We start from the raw sequence: 17,891 nt of genomic DNA on the forward strand, positions 1-17,891 counted from the left end.
GACTTATAGCAGAAAAAAAAAATTCTCTTTGGGGGAAAATATACTGAAAAAAAGCCAAACGTGCAAGTTTGCATCCTTGTTTGTGTTATGATATCATTTTACCTGATATTTTTGCTGTTCAAAATAGTTACATAAAAACTATAAAACCAGAAAGAAAGAAAGACAGCAAAGAAGTACTTTATTGTCTTGCTGTAAAATAAAAAAATCCAAAACATTCATTTAAAATCTGGTTGCAGGATCTAAAGCCTGGAAATCTGGCAGTAAATGAAGACTGTGAACTGAAGGTAAGGTATGTTTATTTGAAAAAACAGATGTGTTAGAAGACAGAAGACAACAGGTGCAGCAGCTGTGGACATGCTGGCTGGTTTCAGTGTTGGGCCAGGCTTTTGCTCTTGAATCATGATTGGCCTGTACATCCTCACAAAACAACAGGGAATTTGAATGGGGACTTTTGTGTCCTGGTGTGTAAGGACACATCAGATCTTATGGCCAAGCTTTTGTCCCTAAAAGAGACATAAGAATTGATGGGAGTGATTTGGTTATGTGAGAATTTTAACTTTAAATAAATAGAAAAAGTCTAATTCTGCAAGCTGGGAGATACAGAAGATCAAAGATTGTGAAGAACACACTTAATTGAATAAAATAAAAGGTGTTGCAAAGCACTACAAAAGTGGTTTTTAGCATGCGACATGCAAACTATATACTTGCACATAGCCATTGTAATACAAATTTTGGTCTTTGGAGACTGACCCGAATGTTTCAGCATCCTGTAATTTTAATGTTTTCCTATCTAACACAAAATGCCATTGACTTCTCCTGGCTTGTAAGTGGACAAATGGTGAGTGGATCCCAAGGTGCTGGGAAAAGAAGAGTGTCTAGAAAAAAACAGTTGCATATGGATGTCTTCCCCCTCACCCCCAGCTGTACAATTATATTTTGAGATGCAGGCCAGGTGTCTCCTGATCTGTATCTATTTACTTAACAAATCTTTTTCTGCACACTCTCAAAGTCAGTTTATGCAGGCACAGGATCACATTGCCACAACCATTTTCCCCCATGTCTGTGCACTCAGCAGCTTCCCTTGCATCAGCTCCAGTGATGATGACACTGTAAGCAAGTTGGAACAATTCTTTGAATGGGTAATTAATTAGCTATCAGTATTTTCACAATGAGCTTTCTGATGCTCATTTTTCCCTTATCTGATGCTCTCAAATCCTACATAGGTATCAGAAAAGTGACAGTGGAGGGTGTATGAGGGGAAATCACTGCCCTTTCTGTAGTCTCAAAGTTACAAGTTATTTTTGTTAGTTACTGAAGCAATTTAGGAAAATTAAGTTTGCTGAGTCAAAGGAGACCTATCCTTAAGGAGCTGAGGGAAACTGGGTCATTCTTTCCTAATTCACAAATTATAGAAAGGATTTTCACACATGCTCTGAAAATTGTGGAAGTTCCAGCTGAAAAGTTGAAGATCAGAGTGTGAGAATAAAAGTTTTATATGAAGATGTTGAAATGGTACCATGTTGATATTAAGTACAAATAGGATACATTTGTTCCCTTAGCTTGATGAAATGTAAATGAAAATAAACCATGAGGTTAAAGCATAATACACAAAAATTCTTGCTGTCGTTTTCTACTTCTACAAATCTACAAAACCAAATTATATTTTAGCTGTTTCCAGTTCTACATGTCACAAGCCTTGGTAGATAAAATGCCTAGAAGACTGTGATAGAATAGACTGTAACACATCTGGATTTGACCTGTTACTTTTTTTTTTCTTTCTTTCTTCCACTCTCCCTGCTGTCTTACTGGGAAAACATAATGTGTGCTGAATATGTACAATAAAAGCCATATATAAAGGTTTATACAAAAATTAGATATACAAAAATTTTGCATCTAGTAATTCTTCAGTATCCAAAGAATCAGCCATTTAATTGGTATGAAGAAAAATATCTCCCTTTGCATTCTATTCCTGTTTTTAAATTGATTGGTAATCAGCAGTTATGAGGAAAACATAGAAATTATATTTCCAGTATGACATTAAAGATAAGCCATAACATTTTGTAGTCTTGATTTGTGAATGAAAATATAGTTTTCCTTTTTGTTAGTGCCAGGAAATGATGAAACTGTCCTGAAGTATTTTAGAATGCTTAATTGCAGAGAGCATTACAAAAACATGATTCTTGGTATAGGAATGCTCAGGTGTCCCTATTAAAATCCCTGACCTATCAATAAACATGTGCAGTGTGATTCACATGACAAACTATGGCCACTCATACAAAGCTTCATGTTTAGCTACCTGTGTGTGACCATGATTTCTCTTCAATAGAACTTACTTACCCACACCTCCCAGTTCTTTTTAGAAACATGAACTTTCCAATAAATACAAACTAATTGTTGTTCCAGGAATGGAATTTTCTTGCTGTTTGGTGTACCTTTTGATGGTCCATACAGGTGGGCCTTCTTAAGGCAGATATAGAAGTTGAGAGAAGACCATAATGTTCATTTTTAATCTTGCTGCTGTACACATTGCTATATCTAGAGAGAAATATCTGAGAATCTTAGAAATAAGCTGAATTGTTCATAGCACTTTAAAAAAATGCATGGATCTTGCATTTTTTACAAAAGGTTTTTCTGTAGTTGATGCTGGAGGTTGGAGAAGACTTGATGGGACTAAGTCATGGTAATTCCCTACTCTTGTTGCCAGTTTTCAGTCTGACATAGAGGAAGTCTTCACTTGTATACATTATTCAGAAAGTAAAAATAGCAGAACCTTCTTTCTTCTTAATATTATCAGCACACACTCTTGAATAGTTGTGCCATCTGGGATATGAGAGCAATGGATGCTTACTAAAATGGGTACTGTTCTTTTAGCTGTAACTTGATACAGTGGTGATTCTGTGGTCAGGGAATTTTTGCATTAAATGTGTCCACTATCTCTTTAATTAATGAGTGAATAATTAATTATTTTCTTTACTGGTCTTACAGCTTTTGATGGTGCCATAGAAGTATGTGACTTGAAAAAAAGTTACTCAAATCTCTGTGCTACCTCTGTCCTGATTTTTAAAATGAGAACAAGACACTTCAGTGAGAAAAAGATACAAAAATAAACTAATCTCTGCAGATTGTTCCAGTTTTTTTTTCCCCTACGGTTGTAAAGAACTTTATGAACTAGATAGAAAGCTATCTGATCTGAATGTGCTTTTTGCTTCCACTACAGATCCTGGATTTTGGATTGGCAAGGCATACAGACAGTGAGATGACTGGCTATGTGGTTACAAGGTGGTACAGAGCCCCAGAGGTCATACTTAATTGGATGCATTATACTCAGACAGGTGGGTGTCTCATCCAAAGTATCTTAACAGAGCTAAAGCATTCACTGGATCAGGTGATATATAAACTAGACTTTGTTTCTGAAATGAACAAGAAATTGGAGGTAGAAATGACAATATAATTATGCAACATTTCCTTGTAGATAAATTGCAGGTAATCATGTGGTGGTGAGTGTGGTTTTTTTTTTATATATGTTTTCTGAGAGTAATAGAAAGTGCCAAGGTGATTGGAAAAAAATTATTAAAATTATACAGACATGACAGTCTGGTCTTTCTTCTTGTGTTCCTGTAAAGGTGTGCTGATTTTTATTTGAACAGACAGGGAGAAATGGCAAATGGAGGGAACTCAAATAACACTATGGAAGTTTTTGAAAGTATTGAAAATTTACTTCCTATGTGCCTGTTACTAAGAAACTCATTCTGCATATTATGAGATTATCTCCAGTTTGCTCATTAGAAAGTCTGGTAGTTTTACCTGTGCTGATCATCATACTTGGCAAGGCACACATTTATTTTGTAACAGACTATAAAGGTAATTTTTATACTTATTTAAAATATGTTTTTAACTAAACTTTATGCACATTTAAACAGACAAGTTAATGTGCCTCTTGGTCTTTTTTTCAGTTGACATCTGGTCTGTGGGCTGTATAATGGCTGAGATGATAACAGGGAGACCTCTGTTCAAGGGAAATGATCGTATCCTTCAGTGAATGTATGATACTGATGTAAGAAAATTATGAGAGGTTGTTATGTGATACAGTAAGTCTGTTCAAAAATGGATGAGTATAAATTGAAATTAATAGTAAAATTGCTTGCAACTTTCTCATTAAATAGTTATTTCATATCTGTACCACTTTTGCACACCTGCCAATTAAAACTTGTATTACTGATTTTTTTCAGTAGAGGTGAACTTTGAATCTCATCTCAAATAATCAAGGCTCTGTGACAATAGAAAAGCCATATTTATTTTTTTCTTAGTGTGTGCAATGTGTTGATTGTTTAGATACTCTTAATAGTTTTGGACTGATTTTTGTCCAAACAATACAGGACAGGCCTGATAATATTAGAAAATTTTGCAAATTATTCAATTATTTGTTCCCAAAATATAGGATATTTTCTTTGCCTTTTCTAAGAGAAATGGAGAACTTCTATCTTTTATAAATCTTCTGTTCAGTCATTGAATTACGATTTTTACATTATTCTCCAACAGCGAAGAAATGCATTACTTTTGCAGGATGCTTAGTTTCCTAATAGTGAAAGAATTTGTTCCTTATTTCTGGTATTCAGATTTGGACCAACTCACAGAAATAATGAAAATAACAGGTACACCAACTCAAGATTTTGTTCAAAAATTGCACAGTCAAGATGTGAGTATTCTGATTTGTCAGTTGGTTTTCTATGTCTTAATTTTCCTTTAAGCCATGCTCAGTTCTTAGGCTGAGGTAATATGTCTTGACTACTGATATGGCCCCTGATGGTCCTTCTCTGCCTTGACATGATTTGTGCACCCACAATAGCTACTGGAGATGGGGAGTGGAATGGCAGAAAATTATCAGAACATTATTTAAATATTTCAGGATTCCAGTGTGTACCATATAAACAGCTGAACTGATACATGGCAACTTTCATTGTAAAGGTACTAAAAGCATGAAGATATTCAGGAACCCCAGTTTGCAAAAGTCTCTTTCCTGTCCTTATGTCGATGTCCTTGTAGAATCCTGAGGCCCTTACTATAAAGAATCTAAATTTATTCATTAGAGCAACTGTTCCATTTAAATATAAGGGAATTACTGTATAAGGTTCACTTCTAGAGATTGCTGTAAAGGCACTATGATGTTCTTTCAAATAATTCATACATATTTTTTTGAATAAATACATTAAATGTGGAGCACTAATAATTAAAGCTGTGCATTTATAATTTCTAAATCATGGTTTTAAAGCTTGCTTAAAAAAATACTCCATTCAGGAAGAAGGTGAAAATTATCAGAAAAAAATGCATTTGTACAATGTGCTGTCAAAATATTGTTGAGAAAGGTATTAAGCATATAGTCTCATTACAAAGGTGGCAAAGATCTAATTTAATATCCATGTTTCTTTTAAGGCAAAAAACTATATCAAAAGCCTCCCAAAAGTCCAGAAGAAAGATTTTGCATCCATCTTGAAGTATGCGAATCCTTTGGGTAAGGCTGTTAGTGTGGATGTGTGCAGCTTGTTCTTGTGTTTACGTTGGAGGCAGCTGCATTATAATTCAGTCATGTGACAGGTGATGTGGTTCTTGGGCTAATCAGTCTCTTGCTTTCCATAATTCATAATTTTGATTGTATCAACTGAGGTTTAAACCCTGCCAGGAATCAGTTGTTTCTTAGAAGCATCAAAAAAAAAAAAAAATTTTGTGTTTTGGGTTTCAATCTAGCACCTGCTTATTGGTTTTACTTGAGCAGTTTTCTCAAGAGCCCTAGCATATTAAGTATATGTAATAGAATTTTCTCTGTACTGTATTTGAACTACAATTCTGAAAGCCCAATCTGATCTGCAGTTGAAATATAAGAAAATGGAAAGCTGACATTTCAGTAATGGAATTAATACATCCTGAGAAACATCTGTGCATTCCTGAGAAACAATGGCTTGGATTCCATAGATATTAACAGCCAGAAGAGCCTACCAACTGTGCATAACTGGGACATAACCTGAGGCAGGCAGAGCTCTGACATTACTCTCCTTAAGTATTATCAATTCCCAAATGATCTAAACACTAATAAGCCAGTTTTATTAGAATATTAATTAGGATAATTGAATTTTCTCAATTTAAGTTAAAATTCTATGTTCAGATACAGTAGGAATAAATATGATTAATAAACAGCTCTTACCCGTACTGCATGATTAGCTGATGGGTAGCTACAGCAAGCTACACATTTCCATTTAGGTCTTAGGATGTCTTTTATTGTTTCTGTGGCCATCTGGCTGCTTCTTGTCTGGAATAGGAGTTTAAAGAGAATATGCAACATGGCAAGCAGAAGTTGAAGTATCCTGTCCCACACTTCTTGGGGTGAAGCATCACTTCTCACACTGCCTCTGCTTCCTTTCAGCTGCTCCAAACCCAATAACATCCTTTCAGGATAGAAAAACAGAAAATAAATGAATCATTCATCATACCTGTTTACACTAGTCCACTTTGACAGTCTAGCTGACTGAATCCAGAATCCACAGGAGGGGAACATGCAGAATTTAATGGATTGTTTTGGCTGAGGTCAAAACCACATAGCAGATAAAGTTAGCTCTGAGATTCTGAGTATGAACAATTGACCTGTCTTAGTGAACTTCAGAGTGTACTTGGTTTGGATTTGGTGACAGAGAGCGCAGTTCTCATTCGCTGTTCATTCAGCTGCTCTCAGGGGGTGATGTACCTTGGAACCACAATGAGTGGCAGTGATTAAAGACACCTGGGAAAGCCCCAGGCACAGTGGTCCTGGAGCCAGAAGCTGGGAATTCATTAGCTGAGATGTTTTCTGTATTGCATACAGAAGCAAGGGAACACCTCTGCATTGCATCAGGCTTTGTATACATCACAGCTTACAACAGTCATGCAAAGAGGCCCCACTGGCTATAAATAGACACACAATGATTCTGTTCTATTACTCAGTGTATTTATTTGAAATACCTACAGGGCAGCGTTACTGTGTACAGGTGGAATCAGGTGTGTGATTTGAATACACTGATGGTTTTCTGTGCAATAGCTGTAAACCTTTTGGAGAAGATGCTCGTGCTGGATGCAGAGAAGCGAGTCACAGCAGCTGAGGCTTTGATGCATCCTTACTTTGAACCAATTCATGATCCTGAGGAAGAAATTGAAGCTGAGAAATACGACGACACATTTGATAACATGGATCTTCCACTAGATGAGTGGAAGCGTGAGTTTAATTTTGTGATGTTTTCAGAATGAACCAGATTGTAAGGCCATGCAGAAATAAAAATGTTCCCCCTTACAAATTAATTCTGCTTTTGATCAAACAGATCAAATAGACAGCATTAAGAAAAACGCTACTGATAAGCCAGTGTTCCTCTTACCAAGTTCTTGTGGAAGGATCTCTAAAGGTTTCTTTTCTGCTTCTTTAGCAAGGCTGTCCTCCATTTCCCTAATGTTTCTGTCCTTCCATCTTCTGCAACGTAGAAAATAAACCATTTCTGTAATTTGCCTTTCAGTGGATAGAGCAGGTGAAGAGATTGTTTGACTGTTGCCACTAGAGGACTGCAGTGGTTGCTGGCCTTAAGTTAGAGTCTCTGAGGGAGAAAAAACTTATCTGTGTCATCAGAGATTTGAGTCTAATCTTGTTTTCATTTAAGGTCAGAGGTTTGTAGTTTGGCTTTTAAGTGAGGACCTAACTTTTAAATCTAATGTGTTCAGTAGCTCTTGCTGAGGATATTGCCCATTATACTCAAAAGTTAGTGCTTGCATCCCTTTGAAAGCACTTATACCATTTCAGTATTGGGCTACTTTTTCAAATCTGAAATGGTGAAAAGTCATCCTTGATTCCCTTACTTTTTGTACCCTTCCTCTCTTTTTGCCTGAAGAGGTCTCTCTCTTCCTGAGCTAGATCAGAGCCCAGCCATGCTGGGGTTGCACCTTGCTCATTCATGTTTGTGCAGCTCCTTTTCTGATTAGACCACAACAATGCTATGTCTATTCTGTTGTTTTACAGGCATTACATATAAAGAGATACTGAACTTCAAGCCACCACAGACATTGGACTCAAAGGAGACAGCAGTGTAATTGTATGGCTTGGTATTTTCAGAACTCTGGAAGGAAGAAAAGTTGTAAATGTTTGTGAGACATTTCAGGTGTATAAAACTTCTTATAAATAAGCTCTATGTAATCTGTTTCATCTGCACTGTGAGAAAGCAATGTCCTTTACTCTGCATGTGGAAGTCGGTGCCTTTGGGCATAGCATTTCAAAAATACCCAGAAACTTATTTCTGCATATAAACTTCTTCCTTCTGCACAAAAGGACTCAGACTGCAATAACCTGGTGCCATCCTCAAAAGAGCAGGACTAATTCTTCAGCGTTGAGACCAGAAGAGTACAAGTTACCACCCCAGGCAAGCTGAGAACACAGTGTGTCTGATGTGCTGTGACTGCTCTCCAAGGCCACTGAACCGTCTTGAATGCACAAAGTATTCATGTGACTTCATCTGGAATATTTCACTTTGCTGAGATGCCTGGGAACGCTCATCATCTGTTACCTCAGGGACTGCAGTGGGTAGCAGAGAGACAACCCAAGTGAGTGCCTGCATCCCCTGTCTGGTGTGAGTGGAAGAGAACCTCAGAAGTGTTGATGTCCTAGATTTTTTTCAAAGTAACCAGCATAGCAAGACAAGATTTCATAAACTTGCTAGGTGAACAGTCACTGGATATATAATCACTGTATAATATTTCCCTAAATACAGTGCATTTTCTTTGTATAGTTGACTAGGGATTAGAGATTTACAGGGAGAAATTATTGATATTTTCTAAAATTTTGTAAGCTCTTCAGCATCTTAGTTTTTGAAATTATCTCAGACAATCAGCAGTGCTAATTTTAAAAATAAAGCTGCATGTGGGTCACTTTATAGAAAATGAAATGAGGACCAAAATGATACACTGCAGCTCTTCGTTGGGAATACCTGCAGCAAGCTGTTTTTTTTCACAGTGTACAAAGCTGTTACCAGGTGAAGAATAATAATTATTCCCTTTTTTTAACATTTGAACTCATCTTACTTGGAAAAACATTCAGACATTTTGTTGAGAGGTACGTTAGCAGAAGGAGTCACCTTCCTGATGGGATAGATTGGTTAGATGCTTCCTGAGTTCCTCTGACTGTCCTGTTACTGTATTTTCCTAGGTGCTTTGTTTGTAAGGGAATCTGAGAGGCAGGAAAAAGAATTAGCAAACCTTTGTGAAGAATTTCTCTGTGAAATTGCTTGTCTTTTTTAAAGGTAGTATCTTCACAGTTGACTGTTTGGATGTGGGTTATTCCCAATGTAATACACTGTGGTGTGTTACTATTGAGTGAAGTGAAGAAGACATTTGATGAAAGAAGACATTTGATCTTAGTAGGTAGTAACTGGAAAAAACAAGAAATTACTTGTTTTGTTTTGTTTTGTTTTTTGCTTTAATATCCAATATAAACCATATGTTTAATAAAGGCACAGTTACTGTGTTTCTTTCAATGAATGTTTGAACTAAACACCTATAAATACTGGCATTTGTTTAAAAATTGTTTGTGATGAGAGTTGGTTAGCTGAGGTGGGCACCTAAAGAGACTAAATAGTAACAGAAACCTTAAATTCATGTCTTTGACAAGTCATTAAAAGCTAGAGTTTCAGGAATGCACAAAAAAAAAAAGCACAGAGAATGTATATTGAATCAAAATATTCTTCCAAACTACAGGTTTCTCACAGAGTAAGGCATACTTAAGAGTCATATGCCATTTTGCATTATGGACTTTCTGCTTGGTCTGCACTTCTGTGTTAAATAGAAACTTTATATTTTACAGAATAGATGTTTTCTCTTAGGATCTTGTTCTTTTGTCTTCTTAAAAGTCATAGGAGAAAAGTGCCTCTTGGAATTAGTGGTGTTGATAGACCGAGTCAATGGGAAATGAAAAATGTCAAACACTTACTTGAAAATGCTGCCTCTATATTTTAAATGGATTTCAACGTCCTAAATTCTAGCAAATGCCTAAAGCCTGGAGATAATGCAGAAGGCTCAAATGTTAGTCAGACTAGGAGGGAACAATTTTAATTGAAAAACTGTTTTGCATTTTCTTCCTAAAGGCTAACACTTCAGCGGGCATTTCCAAAGTCAAGCCCTAAAATCCTCCACTGGCTGAGGTGAACTTTTCCCTTTCTTAATTTTAACTTAGCATTGGGGAAGCAGGCAGCACACATGAGAAAGACATAAAAAGATAGTGTTAGCTTTTCTTGGTAGTAGAGAGTTACTCTTAAAGTAACTGAAGACCTTGATGCATATATCAGCAAAAACAGAAGTACTGCTGTGCTGTCAGCAAATGGCAAAGGCAACATCAAGTTGGTCAAGTTTCTGTGAAGAGATTGAATTCTGCAGAAATGGCTCCAAGAGGCAATAGAGATCATTAAAAGAGCTGTGAGGTGAAAGCAGAAATACTTTGCAGCAGAAGCAGCTGCTACTTCAAAGGGAGAGACAACAGTTCCTAAGTTTTTATTTGCTATTCTTAGTGGTGCTAAGCAACTCAGGTATAAGAACACAATTTCTGTTTGCCTTAAAAGAAAAATGTAAATACATTCTGCATGTATATGAAATGTGTTGTGACAAATAAAGATTATGAGTTTGTTTTTTGCACAATAATGGTCTTATTTTCCCCAGATGTATAATCAGTACTGAAAATACTATTTTCAGTAAAGGGATCTGTATGAAATTAGTATTGTAGGTACATTTAATGTAATATTAGCTGCTGATACAGTTTCTTTTGGAAGCTAGTCAGATGCCAATCTTTCTTCCATTTTCTGAACCCAGAGTTGCCACAGAGCTGATCTGACTGTACTACTGCACCAAATTATTTCTTAACAGCTTCTTGGATTTTACCAGACATCTCTTGCTTTGTTCTGAAGGACAGGATTTTGGTTCTTAAATGCAGTTGCATTTCTCAGCCTGATTTTAAAAGCCAAAGTCAGACTGATGGTCATCAAGCATATATATCTTTGAGTTGGACAGGGAAGTTTGAGTTAACAGAATTCCAATAAAGATGTATGGGGCTCACATGCTCCCTGACTATTTTAGAGCAAGATTGTCCATTTAAGTATTAGTCTTTGTTGCACTGAAGACTCACCAAATGTCACTTTTTGATAATGTGTTATTGTGGGCCAGATGTGGTTCACAACTTCCTTTCTTGATTATCTTCTTTTTTTTTAAATAGGATATCACTGAGGTGCATGCTAATGAGTCCTGCAAAATGTGCTCAGAAGATGCACTTTGTTCTGGATTGGGAATTACTGGGCATATGAGCTGGGTGTGATTCTTTGAGTTTCCTACTTTCTGATCTGCTGTTCAGAAGTGAATACCAGATGCTTCTGGTCTGTTACAACTGAGGTTCTCAAAGAATGAGGCATCTGTTAGATGCTGTCATTCACTGGATCTTGGTATAAAATAGCCATGTATTTTGATGGTCCCTGCAGGGACCACAGAAAAGAATAGGGGCTCAAAACACCTGCTGTCTCTGCTGATTAATTCTCCATCTCCTGCATACACTGGTGGCAACTGGTTGTATAAGCCAAACAATACCAGAAGCAGTTTAATGCACAGCAGCACTTAAAATCTCCTAAGTATTCATAAGAATTCAGAAGCCTGAGTTGGAGAAAGATCAAGGGCAGAGGACTTCCATCATACAGACACTTTGCAACTTCATGGAGTACTTAATGAGCAGCTCTTGTGCCCAGATCATTTGTAGCCTGTGGAGTAGAAATGTCTGAAAACTGCATTTTCATCTAGCAACCATCTGCAGCTCTGAGGCATGGGACTGATGTATGCTTTTTTAGCTACCAGGAACAGCATCCCACAAGGAGGTGAGTGGGGACAAGGAAAGTGTTTAAATGATTCATCATTTTTGTCTGCTGCTGTTTTACTCTGTAATGGGAGCTCCTTTATGCTTTGCCTTGTTACTTTTCTAGCCAGGAGTTTTCTAGTTTGTGGTCTGCTTCATGAGTAAGCAATGAGGTACATTTCCCAGCAAAGTTAGAGTGATCCAGGCATGCAGCTCTTACACCTTTCATTAAAGCATTTTGAATATGCTGTTACCTTTGAGAAGCAAAATAGACTGCCAGTGAAACAGATGAAATGCAAGGAATGGAATTGCTCAGGTCCTGTTTGAGAATCTTCTTGGTTTTACCACTCAGTGGGAGTACATGCTCCTGGGGAGCAGGTAAAGTCTCTTGCTGTGTTTGCTTGGTGCCAGCAGCTGTGAGGCTCCTGTTAGAGTGATACTTGTAATACCAACACCTAATCCACTTCACTCTGATACTAATGGGAAATTCACTATTACTGTAGCATTGTTACATCACAGCTGATAACAGTAAAATTGTACTGCCTGGAAAACCATGGGCATTTAGTCCACAGGGGCCTGGGCAACAGCAGGTTTTTTAGGCATTTTTGAAGTCCCATTTATACATGATAGTTCCTGCTGACAAGTAGCACACTTTGGCATGTGCCCAGACATTTTGCTGTTCCTATGTAACTCCTTACATTTTTGGGTTTGAGCCAAGTTGGTGTTTTGTTGTTGTTGTTGTTGTTGTTTTTTGGTTTTTTTTTTCATAAAAATAGTAGTGCTCTACTGTAAGGAGAAAAAATACAGCCAAGAAATGTAATCAATATTCACTCAAGTTTTCTCTAAAGCAATAGATCCAGCAAAGTGCTGTGGGCATGGTTCTTTTACTAGCACTGACATGGACACAGCCAGCAGTGCCTGGAAAATTGTGCTCAGCCAAACTGATGGGTGCATATGGCTGTCATCTCTTGTCTGTTGTTCTCCAGCTGTAAAAGAGTAACAATGCAGCCTTTGTGTGATGGTTGTTTGGGCAAGCCTGATGGTGAGCTCTGCTGTAAGGGTTATGAGAGAGTCTGCAGGAGGTCACCAAGCTTGGGCTGCTGAGACTGGGGGCCAGCTCAGAGCCACTGCAGCAAGGGTGGCCCCTTCCCCATAGTGACACTGGGGGGAGGCTCCCAGGCACTGGGGGAGCAAACCCTGATGGGGGGAGCTGCTTCCAGCAGAGGCTCTTGCCTTGGCCCTGCCTGAGTGCAGCTTCTGGCTGCCCTGCAGCCATGTCCCTGGCCATGGGTCCCACCAAACCACTTCCACTTGCAGGCTGATGTCCTGGTCTGGCCTGTCCCCATCCCCAGGGAGGTGCCCCACACCCAGGGCTAGGGCTGTCCCCAGTTGCCCCTGCCATCTGCCCTGCCCTAGATGCAGTGGTTTACATTAAATTAGGGTCAAGTTGAAAAGATTTGTTGGCAGTGCTCTATAATAAATGGAATGAATAAATATTTCTGTGCTGTTAGCAAAGCTACTGTAAGTTGCTGTGAGTCTCCGTTTGGACTAAGTATTATGACAACATCATTAATGAAATTTTTCATACATTATGCATTAGTGCAAAAGGTAATTATTAGATAGGAAAGAAAATTTATGCAAGAGAGCGCAGATTTCCTTTGAAGAAAGAAAATACAGTGCAGGAAGATTTTTTTGAAGGCATTACTAATATTGTCAATAAACAATCAGACTCATCAGAACAGTAAAACCAGACTGAGATCAAGTCCTGCCTGCTGGCAGAGTGGGAGGGCTAGGTCACCAGGCACACATATAAACTCTAGGTCTCATGTCACCTCACAGACTTCAAGCATGACTCATGCTTACCCATACAGGGTGAGCACTCTGGTAATGCTTTACATTCAGATTGCTGAATTTTCCAGAACAGATGTGAAACTATGGCCATGCAAAAATGAGTGAATATTTGGAGACTCAATGAAACACGTGTGATTCTCTTAATGAGCAGCTCACTATAACTATAATTACTTTTTCTACTCAGTATTGCCATTCTAAGTCTTTAAAACAGAACATTAATTATGTTTCCTTAGGTTTCTCAATGGGTTTTATGGCCTCTTATGCTTTATGGCTGGGTTAGCAGTTTTGATCACCTGGATTTGATATGATTAATGTTACGAACTTGCTGTGTGTCTTCCAGAAGTTTAACTAGTGTTTGGTATCATTAGAGTAATTTGAGACGTAAATTATTTATGTACAGGGAGCATTCCCTTTATGCTGTAACCTCAGATCTTAGCAGTGGGGTAAGCATGACTTCCCATGAGAAAATGCTCAGGAAAGGCTGAAGAGCTGAGCTGAGCAAGCAGAGCACATTGCTGTGTCCCACACACTGGCTTGCCTTAATGTATCAAATTCATACCAGTGGATGCCTGAGGGCTGTTTAGGGTTAATAAAATCTTCTCTAATATGGTGTTGTGACATCATCAGCTGGTTCATACATCCTTTGTGATCAGCTAGGAATTTTAAAGAAGACTAAATCTCTCTCTTCTTGTTAGACCTTAGTAAACAAGGGCATGACAGTAGGGCTGCTTGTGAAGGGCCTCTACCACAAATAGTCCTTTTCTCTTAGAAAAGAGAAAAATGAAAACTTGGAAGTAGGCAAAATTTGAAGCACTAATTCCCCTTATTTTTCTGTGTTAGTTTTATCTACTCAAGCAGTATTCCAACCAAGAAAATCAAATACAGCTAATCCTCAAAGAAATAAGTAACCAAGTGAATGTCCTCACATGTGTGGCCATGGACCCAAGCAGACTTCTCCCACTGGAGTGTTGGGACAGAATTGCTGTGTAAAGACTTCAGTAAGCACAGGGACAGAAGTGGTTTGTTCCTTTAAAGATTAGCATATGCATCTGCAGCATCCCTTGCTGAAGCCAGGATATTAGGCTGAGGTTGCTTTATTGAGCCAACTCTATGGCAGGGAAAGTACTTCCCATACTGAATGCTTTTTCAACATCATGGACCAAAACCAAACATTTTATAGAACGTTGTGAAAGATAATTCACCAAAAAGAGTGATGGAGTGGTCTGTGTATGCTGGCCACCTTTGTCAATTTTGCTCACATAAAGGTCTGCCATAACACACTGACATCAATAGGATGGATTCTAACACTCAGCATAAGCAAAGCAAGCAGAATATTGCCTTCCAGGGTATAGTCATGGATTATGGAAACTGTCTTTGCCTTCCTTAGGTACAGAACCTGTCTGTCAGTAACTCCAGTACCTCTGTTTCATTTTGCTAGAATATCAGGGAGAAAAATGCTACTCAGCATGAAGAGAAACACATAGCATTTTCTGTGGATGTTTCTAAAAGTAGTTTTCTCTCTCACCAAACAATTCAAAGGTCTCCTGTCCCAATACATTTAACATTAGTAATGCTGTAGTAGAGATGTAGATGTAACAAGGCTTATGGGGAGTGGCAATAGCTGTTATCACCTTTATCAGACAGATGTAAGAGCAAAGGAAGAAAGCAGAGGAATCTGTCGGGCAAGCATGCACCTTTTATGGTGGGAAACTAGAGCTGCAATCACAAATCCTTTTTCTCTGGATGCTCCACTCTAATTTCAAAATAGAAATTATTGAAGTAAAGTATTTGCTCCTCTATGGTTTCCATAATGAAAGGAGCCTCCTGTGGAGAGAGTTATCAATCTTTGATCACTGCAACCAGCATGAAACCTTTAATGCTATTTAGAGAATGAAAATGGATCTTAAGACTAAAAAAAACCTTAAGACTAAAAAAACCATCAGCCTCTGTCTAACTGTCAATTTAATTATTTCTCTGGTTGTGCCTCCCTGAGTTTCATGTACTAATTAGAAGTAAGCCATAGTTTTAGAGATCATTTAGGTACTGTTTGATTTTGAGCTATTTCTGAACTATTGCTCTACGTTTTTTCTTATTTACTCAGCTCTTCTTGTTGTGTAGCTATTTAGGATGGATTCATCCATTTCACTTCCCAGTAGCTCCAGTGGAAGAAAATGGTTGCCCTGCAATGAAGGTAAAGGGCTGTGAAGGCCAAGGGATATAACATGTCACAGGCAGGCCCCACACTCTGCACCCAGATTAGCAAATGGGTGCTGAAGTCTGAAGTCTTGGACCCTCTAATCCTGGTCTGCTGGCTCAGGGGCTCTGCCCAGGTATTGAAATCCAAATAGAGTTTAATCATTAGGGTGGAGACTCCTTTATCAGTGAATTTATCTTTGAGATAGGGTAATAGAAACCAAATGTCTTTGATGTCAACAGAGGCAACATAAGCCATCACAGAGAAGAAGAAGGAGTCTGCCAGCTGCCCCAAGGCTCAGAGAAAGAGAAGATATTTTTTCTTCCCTAGCTTTTTGTATAACATATAGCATCTATGCTTTCTCTTTAAAGACTGATTTGTGGTTTGTTTGGTTTTTGTTTTTTGGGTTCTTTCAAATTGAATTATCCTCATCTGCAGAGAACTTAAAGACTTTCATGAATACCGATGGGGCTGTCCCACAAAACAGAGGGGAGGGGATGAAGTGGTTGATTCTCTAACTCTCAGGCTTGCTGTGGGAATGGTTGTGGCAATATGAATTGTCTTTATAGGAACAGTTGCTGAGGTTTTACAGATTTTGCAGGCGCAGCATCAGTGTTACAGGAAGGCACTGTGCATTCACCATTAAAGTGCATATAAAAAGATTTAATAATAATACAAGATGCAGAATCCACTTACTTTTACAAAACTGTTCTAGATGTTTTCTCAGACAGACAAAAAGACTTAGACAGTATTTAAAGAGATACCATCCCTGCATGATAATAGAGAGAAAATCATAAAGGTTCAAATCAAAAAGTAGTGTCTGTGAAGCCATTATCACATTTGAAATCTAGACCTGCCCATGATGATCCACCTAATGCCTGGTATGGACCTGCCAGTTGTCTGCCACAGTGCTGCCCTCCTGCTGTCTCTCAAATTCTTCACTCCTCACACAGAGGTGTGATTTGGCTAACATTTGTAGTCAAAACAGGTTACACATAAGGCCAGTTTCTTCATTCATTGAACCTTGAAAAATGTTTTGAGTTCCTTGATATATGAGTACTGAAAAAAAGTAGATTAGTGGCAGCTGCAATTGTAAGTGTGTCTTTAGTCAGGATAGGAAGGTGCCTTAAAGGCTTCAAAAGGCTCCCTTTTGAGGTCATCCTTGTCCAAAAGGTATGGGTAAGGTAATATCTAAAATACGGAGAGTGAAAAAAATATTCACACTGTCAGTGAGTAATCCTTAGTCTTTGAGCACATAGTTCATGGTGCAGAACAGAAAAGAACTATTCCCATATAATATTTGTATAGCTGTCAGGTAAAAATTATATACCATACCCTATGAATGGACACACTGATTTGTGAAGCAGTTACTCTTGTAATTTGTAGTTGCCACAGTTAAAAATATATTTTCTCAGAATCCCAAGAAGTTTTTGAATATTGTCTATATACACATTAGAGTTCAGGACACAACTATTTGTTTTGAATAGAGTTTAGAGTTTAGTACACACCTTTGTACTTGAATTAAAGAGTTTGCAAATGTTGTTTTGTTAGAAAGCCCAGAGTAATAAATTTCTTTCCAAAACTACACTAACATAGAAACCTAAAGCTAAGATTTAGCAAGAAAATATATTTTCTTTTTGAAATTTTAAAATTCCATTCTACAGTCTTAAAAACAATATGAATCCTGGTTTGGACAGAAATTTGTTAAAAAAAAAAAAAAAAAAAAAAAAAAAAAAAAAAAAAAAAAAAAAAAAGCTGTCAGGGTTCTAATCATCAGAAGCTCAAATTCATGTCCAGGGTGTTACTTCGACTATTTCTTGATAAGTCTTTGGTTTCACCAAGAATATTTGCAACAGGAACGTTTGCTTTGATTATTTAGATTTAAACACATATTCAGTGTCTGGAATAAGATTACATTATACCATCAGGGTGTGCCAGAGAGTAGATTTACACTGGATATGAAGA

The 17,891-nt window shown here is 37.8% G+C and overlaps 1 protein-coding gene across 12 annotated transcripts in view; it reads left to right on the forward strand.

Annotated features, from left to right (window-relative positions):
- Positions 1-17,891, forward strand: part of MAPK12 (mitogen-activated protein kinase 12) — a 45,461-nt gene that overhangs the window by 22,780 nt on the left and 4,790 nt on the right. For 3 of the 12 annotated variants that reach the window (XM_053942095.1, XM_053942083.1, XM_053942084.1), the window contains 7 exons: positions 237-284; positions 3,218-3,332; positions 3,954-4,025; positions 4,617-4,696; positions 5,431-5,509; positions 7,064-7,237; positions 8,027-8,189. In XM_053942095.1, coding sequence (XP_053798070.1) covers positions 237-284; positions 3,218-3,332; positions 3,954-4,025; positions 4,617-4,696; positions 5,431-5,509; positions 7,064-7,237; positions 8,027-8,097 — 639 coding nt within the window. In that variant the 3' untranslated portion in view covers positions 8,098-8,189. The other 9 variants (XM_053942087.1, XM_053942094.1, XM_053942090.1 and 6 more) reach the window with 9 other exon arrangements.

The sequence above is a fragment of the Vidua chalybeata genome, chromosome 5 (assembly GCF_026979565.1).
Source record: "Vidua chalybeata isolate OUT-0048 chromosome 5, bVidCha1 merged haplotype, whole genome shotgun sequence".
Classification (NCBI taxonomy): domain Eukaryota; kingdom Metazoa; phylum Chordata; class Aves; order Passeriformes; family Viduidae; genus Vidua; species Vidua chalybeata.